The following is a 7,532-nucleotide window of genomic DNA, read 5'->3' on the forward strand; positions in this document are numbered from 1 at the left end:
AGTACAAGTACTAGGCGGGAGGAGCACTGAGATTTAGCTTTACAGATATTTTAACTCTTCAGTTTGGGGGCAGAACATATTTCATCTGACATCTTAATTAGTGAGCTTCAGAAATCAGTGTTAGTGTCAGGCAGTGCTACATAAAGGGTTTCCAAATTTCCAGCCTTTGTGCATAGCATGACTAACTGGCTGCTATGGTACGGTTTCAGATTTAAGATAAACCAGTCTTCTAGCTTTCTGACAGAAGGCGTATTTTCCAAAAATGTCAATCCATCTCCTTTAATTGCTCAAAGAAATCACATAAATGCACATAATTCCCGGATTCGCAGCCACTTCTAGTTTTAAAGTTTAAAATTAAAAGTATGCCAAGCACATCCAGAAGATTCAGAGGTAAAGTGAAAAACAGAGAGTGAGCACTGAAGCAAAGGAACAATCCCCTGAGATCTCTGTAAGAAAGAAAGAGGTGGATGATGGAGAAAGCACAGGCAGAGAGAGAGAGAAAAGGAGGAGGAGAGAGAGTTTGCCTCCAGTCTCGGCACAGAGGAGGATCAAAGGTTTGTGCTCTGCATCTCAATGGACATTCGGTCACCAATACTGATGAGCTCGGGCGTGTGGTGCTCCATTCACAGGGTTTATCTCTTATGGGTAAACAAGCGGTCAATGCATGCAAATAAATGAGCATCTTGACTGCACAGATACACTTCATAGTGGTTCAAATTCAGTTTTTTAAAAAAAAAAAGGTTAAATTAACCCCAAAAAAGAAAAAAAGCCCAAGAGGGTAAGGAAACGTTGGGATTTTTGACATTTTTTGGTGTTGAGGACACTACTTTGATCTTCACTCGAGGCATTTATTGCAGCAGAGTTACTGTATTGCTTTAATAAAATTTAAAACCTTTATACATCTCTCATGTTTGATCCCTGAATATATATATTTTTTATCATTAGTCATGTTATAGAGTGTAACTATTACTTTATTCCTTGAAGGCAATATGTACCCGATTAAAAGTTGCAACAATAATTAACTCAGTTCCGACTGTTTTTTTGTTTTTGTTATTTGTGGCAATTGTGCCAAGTTTAAAGTACGACATGCTTTTCATATTATATTCAGTGTGTTTACCGACATCATTCTGAAAGGTGTTTACTTTGCATCTTCTTGGTGCAGCTGTGGTTTGTGCACGCACCCTTGACAGTTTCTGTGCTACACAGTCCAACACATTCATTTTTAAGCTGCTACAGTAACAGCGGGATATTTAGAAATGCAGTGCACAGCATGAAATTGTGACTGTACTTTGCACACAAACTGTGAAGACAGTTTGCCAAACTAGCCACTGCATAAGCCTGGTAAACATGACTTTGAATATGAACCAACTGTGGGAGCATTTTCGATAGCTTTGCAGTTTGTGCTGGTTGGGGGTATAAAAACCATATTTGTAGCAGCGCTAATCGCCCAAGACACCATCAATATCAAATGGGTAATAATGTGTTTAATTTTACATCAAATATTGCTGCAATGACTTTATTTATTTATATTATTACAACCAAATATCATCAGTTTTTGCTCTCCATAAATATATAAAATCACAAAAACTTCCTCTTTAAGCTGATTGCAAGGTGGAGGGAAAAGTAATGCCACATGAATTTATATGCCTGTGGTGTACTGTACTTCTTATTTGACCTTCTCCCCTTAAGACAACTTGATGGAAACAGCACATTCGCTGCTTCTTTAATGATCAAACAATTCGTCCGGAATTATGGACAGCATTTATTCTTTGTACGCCATCAAATGCAGACTTTGTTAATGTGGCTGTACGCCATAAACTGCCCACGCATCCTGGTAAAATTGGAAAGGCACAAACATATCTTCCTCAGTTATGAAAGTCATATCTGTAAATAAACATAGGAGCATCATGGACTGTCTAAGGAGCCGTGCTTTCGTTTTATTGAGAAAGAATCCAGGAGCTGTTCCTGCCCAAGCAATGTTTTCTGTTTTTATAAAGTCCTACTTATCAGGTGCCATCAAAACAAGTGTGTATGTTTTAAATGATGATTTAACGCTACCAATGGAGAACAGTGCCATAAACAATTTAATTAAAGACAGAACAGGCTGTGTAAAATTTCACACTGCAAATAATTCAGATTCAATTGACTCGACATATTAAAACATAAATAAATTGATAAATAAAAATGGGGAAAACAATGGTTCTTCATAAGAATGCTCCAGTCTCTACATAGAGTCTGCGTTTTTTTAATGTTCTTGAGAATTAGCACATATTCTCTTACAGTAATGAAGATTTCAGCATTACCTTTTATTTGTGTGTGTTTGTGTATCGCAGATGGTTGTAAATCCTCTGATGAAACGCTCGTGACCTCCAATGGGATTCTGGTCCCTTTAACTTGAGAGCCTATTAATTGTCTGCAATTATCCTTTGAAAGCGTGGCATCTGTCAGAAGTATCTCTTCTCTTCCCTCATGGATAGAAATGCCATAGTGGTAAAGGTTGACTGCGACATTCACCATTTATTGCACAGTAGGATTTGTACAGTCAATCTTTTGCCATCACAGGGCTAAAAAATGTCTCTTGCTCTCTTTTTTTGCCGAGGAACATCTTACTTTTCTCAAAACAACATCAACTTGCATACAGACAGCTGATGAAGACGGTACCGTCTGGATTCTACTGATGGACAAAACTAAATCATGGGACATTTGTAAACTAGCCTGTTTGATTACTTTGTATTTAAAATGTGCTGTTTGTAACATTGGGGAGTACTCCATAATTCCCTTGGTGCATTCAAAATCTTTAAAGTTTAGTGCAAATTTGAGGAAACAAAAATACAGAAATCAAACAAACAAAGGACCTTATAAGGCAACAATTATAAATATATCAAAAATAGTCATTAGAGAACTATCTTTGTTACAAAAATGGTACAAAAGTTTTGTCCTGTACTAGTGAGAGGGACATATTTTTCAGTTCCTCCACTGATTTCACAGCCTTGTATCCAAGCTGGTGAAGTACTTTTTGACACACAGTCTGTGTGTATTCCACCATATCAAAAGATAGTTTTAAGCGCCAGCTCTCTGCATTAGCTGCTGAGTCCCTCACCGTACCAAACTTGTGTTTTGCTGAAGGCTCATTGCTGCCCCGAGTGTTTGCATGTATCCAGTCTTCCACATTTTTATCCATAGGCAGCCCCAGAAAGTCATAGATCTCCTTTGTCTTAAGAAGAGGATTTTTCGCTAAATCCTCATATCGAACCAACATGTATTTCCCTTTCAGCCAGTAAGGATGGGTGAGACCAGTTGAAACAGAGCTGAGAAAGTCTTGACAGACAACCGTGAGCTGACTCAAGTCAAGATTATAGGGCCTTCTCCCTGTGGCCCGCCAAATACGCCACAGACGATATGTATCCCTAAATGTCTCAATCCGTGATGACAGGATACCGCGTGGGTCTCTGACGAGCTGAATCACTTTGATATTCAGACGTGGATCTTCAACCAAAGCACGCAGATCTCCAATCTCCGGCACTCGAACAATTTTGATTGCGACATGCCGCTTCTCGCGGCAGGCCTCTGTGGCTAAGGTCATATTGAGGGTTGCACATTTCTTAACACAGTCCCCTTCCTCCACATTAACATCAGCAGGCCCAAAGGCATCACATACAGGTTGCTGGCACAATGCGCGGCTGGCACCACGACGGAACAGTTTGTCTGTGGTGTGGTTCGTAGGTGCTGGCTTGATATAGCTCTCTAAGAAATACAGGTCACAACCGTACAGGCTACGCAGAAGGTCTCGACTGGCCCCCAACATCACACGGCGATCGGCAGCATTGCGGCTATGTGATAGACGTGGAATCAGCGTGGTCTGAACGTGATAAAGAGGTTCAAACAGATAGAAAACCTCTTGGTGCTGGTTGAGCAGCTGGCCAACGAAGGAGGATCCGCTACGCGTGGTGGCCAGGACCAATATGTGCGTTTTTCGTGTGGCATTGATGGAAAAGTAAGGGTAGTCATCACAGCCTCCACCACCTGCTGTCCCCCGCTCAAAGGGAGGTTCGGTCTCCTGGCCCCCCAGGCCACAGTTTTGGGGGCTGGGCAACGGGCACAGCTGAAAAGGCTTGGAGGTGAGTGTTCGGATGGCCGTGTACTGGATGGCAATGGAGGCCAAGGCCAGCAGAATCACTGCCTTCCAGGAACATTGCATGGCTGAACCACTTCATTTAGACACAGCGGTCCATGCCAGGTCCTCCCTGTGAACAAAGAATCTTTTTATTCTAGAAAGGATTTTCTGTATGACATTGTAAATGTGCAAAAGCCCTCTGATGTTCGTCTGTCTCCTTTTTAATCAAACACAATACTACATGGCAGATCACTTAAACATACAGATTTACAGCGTGCTGTCTATAGATGTATAAGATGGTAATGTAATGAAGTATATTACAATGAAATCTAATTTGAATATCACAATTAACAGCAGTACAACCTGCACTCCAGTTGATTTCGCTATTAAATCTTATGATTATGGCTCAGACAGAATTTCTTTTAGGGCTGTTGTTTAGAGCTTCAACATGAATTATCAAATTTAATCCAACCCTTTTTCTTTTTGCATATGTAGCATAATTAAGGAAACTGTAACCTTTTGGTCCTAGAACCACAAAGAAAATACTGCTTGCGATGTGCTTATTTGACCCAACGATGACTCATTCCTAATCCTTCCGTTTGCCTCCTCTTTCTTGCTGCAGTTTAATTTTTGAAAATGAAAAGTTTTTTTTAAAAGGTCTGAACTCATTATTTTCATTCCAGTTCTATCTGTTCCCAAAACACACAAAGCAGTCTGAAAGCCCAGACTACAGTATTTATATATGATGAGAAAAAATCTTCTCTTTGTTTAAATAACATTAAAAAAACAGCTTGTTCGAGTTGTGTATTTGTTGTTATTGGTTTATAAAAGTTATAGTCTTATAATAAGGCACACAACTCACTTCACCAAGTACTGCAGCACTTCCCATGCATCCTCCCTAATCTCTGTGTCTGTTCTATCATATCTGCATCTAATTCCCGGACCTTGTTTGGTCTGATTGGAGAATCTAAGCATTGCCCTTGCTGGAAAAGACAAAACAGTCTTATATAGCCAACACAGACATGTAAACAATACTTTCAAGATTTACTGCCAATGTCATGTCAAGGGGAACTGGTGATAGAACTGAAAGTAATACTGAATGTATTATATAAGAATCAGTCACATTAAGGTTTTACCTTATAAGATACATTGTGATGGACTTGTGCATTGGCACGGGGAACTTAAACAAAAATAAAGACTAACCATCACCACTTCAGAAGCCATGCATGCATGAGAGTCTTGCCTCAGAAGCAGGATGTGGAGGAAGGACATTAAAATAGCAAGTCAAATTAAAATCACTCCCCCCCACCCCCCATTAAATGAAAAATAAGACGTATGTTATTCCAATGCACTGACACACTAGAGCTGGAAATAATGACAGCTTACTGTTATACTCTTAACTGTAAAAACTGCTTTCTCTGACCACCGATTTCAACATGACACGACTCATGCTTGCAGAGAGCACCGGCGCTTTCTTATCATAGACATTTTAAATTAAAAAAAGGGCCCAGTACACTGCAGCGGGAACAGGTTTGGCTTACTGAGATTTTCTGCGATGCAGACATCCTTACCAACGCTGCGCGATAAGGACAATATAGAACAAAACAGCCATCCCACCCAGCCCCAAGTGTTCAAAAATAACCATAGGTGTAAAAGAAATGTCGTGTTAATGTTCAGATTTTAGCGAGATAAAGTAATATTATGGAGTGCGTCCACACTTGTTTCCTTATACCTTGTTGGTAGTTGTAGTATTCTCATGATGTTCTGTGTGCCAATGAATCCCGGCTGGTTTCCATTAGTCCTCAAAACGTTTTCCACTGTGCGCTTCTTCTCGGTCAGGGGAGCATAAATGCGCCACTCACAAGCTTATATTCCATCCAACGCTGGAGAGTCGCTTTTAAGTTGAACGACTGGCTTCAGATAAACAAGAACAAACTGGGAGGGAAAAGTGCTGGATTAACGCTAAGGCGGCTGTGGTGTTTCTAAGAAGCCAGGCGGTGAAGACAACCGGGCTCTCCTTAAATGATGCGCAGAGGCTGAGTGTGTGAGGTACACAAGGACCGACTGTCTGGACCACCCCAAACCCCTCCCCTTTCCACCTGCCTCTCTCTTTCGCTCTCTCTCTCTCTCTCCCTAACACACACATGCACACACCCAACCTTATAGACGCAACACACACAATCGCCTTTCACGCCGCCAAATTGGTAGCAAGTTCATTATGATTCTATCAGCCATGTCATTTAAATTACATATGTAATAGACTGGTTTTATCATGATATTCATCATGAGTCAGAGTTAGGTACACAATGAAACTGTGGTGTTGGAATTCAGTCGATTTTTTGTAAACTGGTGTAATGCAAACAATGTTAAACCAATTAAAAGGGCGAATCACTTTATTACCAAATAAAGAAATACTACCTATCAAAGCTTTTCTGAAAAAAATGATGCGTGTGATTGACTTGTTATGCCTGTAGCTGCCAGAAGGGGGAGCTCTGGCCAAGATGCCTCATTCTCAAAGCAGCTGCTGAAAGATCATCATGGTGTTGGTGCATCTTTAATAAATTATCCCCTATTTCAGGAATGAAATGAGTATTTATGTTCTTAAACTATTGGAAACATACTGGCTGAATATGAGGAATGTTTTGAAAACTTTTATTTAGGTTTTTGTGACCGCTAGCAAGTTTGTTAAACAGCTAACTAAGCCAAGTCCTCCACTGGGTCGTAGCACAGAATGTCATAGGCAATAATATGTACAAAACATACTCTGTGCTTTTTGATTGTTTTGTGTTCAGACACATATAAAGGGTGCAAGGTTTCCAATGTGTGTGTGCCTGAATGGTGCTTATTATCTTTTACTATTTTTCTATGTAATTGATGTGTTTTTAGTTTGTTTATAATAACTTTTTTAAGAAAAAGGGGGGAAAATAGAAAGAATAAGTTGACATTATATTTAAGTTTCATGATCTTATCTTCATTTATAGACCATTTTCATACGTTTTTACTTGCTATATTTGATTTCACCTAAATAAAAGTAAAAAAGGGTACATGACACCCCTGTATGATGTTTACTTATTTCCGACAGAGAAAGTTAAAGGAAAGAAAAAAAAGATTACTATTGTCCTGGAGCTTCAGAATTAAATGTGCAACACTGTTAAAATGTTCCAAAGTGAGAGAACTTTTGTATGTGTGTAAATATTTCTAAACATAACCTTTGTCAATAAAGCTGCTGAAAAACAGGCATTGTGTCTGAGGATCTTCATGGATTTATTCCATTTTCAGGGTCTAATAAATGCAAATATTTGATTAGCATGGAATTACATATTTGAACCTTGTCTTTTGTTCTTGAGCTTTATGGAACTCCTCAGGTTTGTTTAGTTCACTTATTGTTGATTTGTTGAGCTTTGTTGAGCTGAGAACT

General features: G+C 39.6%; 1 protein-coding gene across 1 annotated transcript; it reads right to left on the reverse strand.

Annotated features, from left to right (window-relative positions):
- Positions 1 to 2,066: 2,066 nt before the first annotated feature.
- Positions 2,067 to 6,189, reverse strand: chst1 (carbohydrate (keratan sulfate Gal-6) sulfotransferase 1). Its single transcript, XM_005948283.2, has 2 exons — positions 5,847 to 6,189; positions 2,067 to 4,244 (listed from the first exon to the last, which is right to left on the reverse strand). Exon 2 carries the CDS (start codon positions 4,196 to 4,198, stop codon positions 2,912 to 2,914), a length of 1,287 nt encoding a protein of 428 aa, XP_005948345.1. The 5' UTR covers positions 4,199 to 4,244; positions 5,847 to 6,189; the 3' UTR covers positions 2,067 to 2,911.
- Positions 6,190 to 7,532: the final 1,343 nt, after the last annotated feature.

Source organism: Haplochromis burtoni, unplaced genomic scaffold (genome assembly GCF_018398535.1).
Source record: "Haplochromis burtoni strain Fernald_Lab_line unplaced genomic scaffold, NCSU_Asbu1 Contig_486, whole genome shotgun sequence".
Taxonomy (NCBI): Eukaryota; Metazoa; Chordata; class Actinopteri; order Cichliformes; family Cichlidae; genus Haplochromis; species Haplochromis burtoni.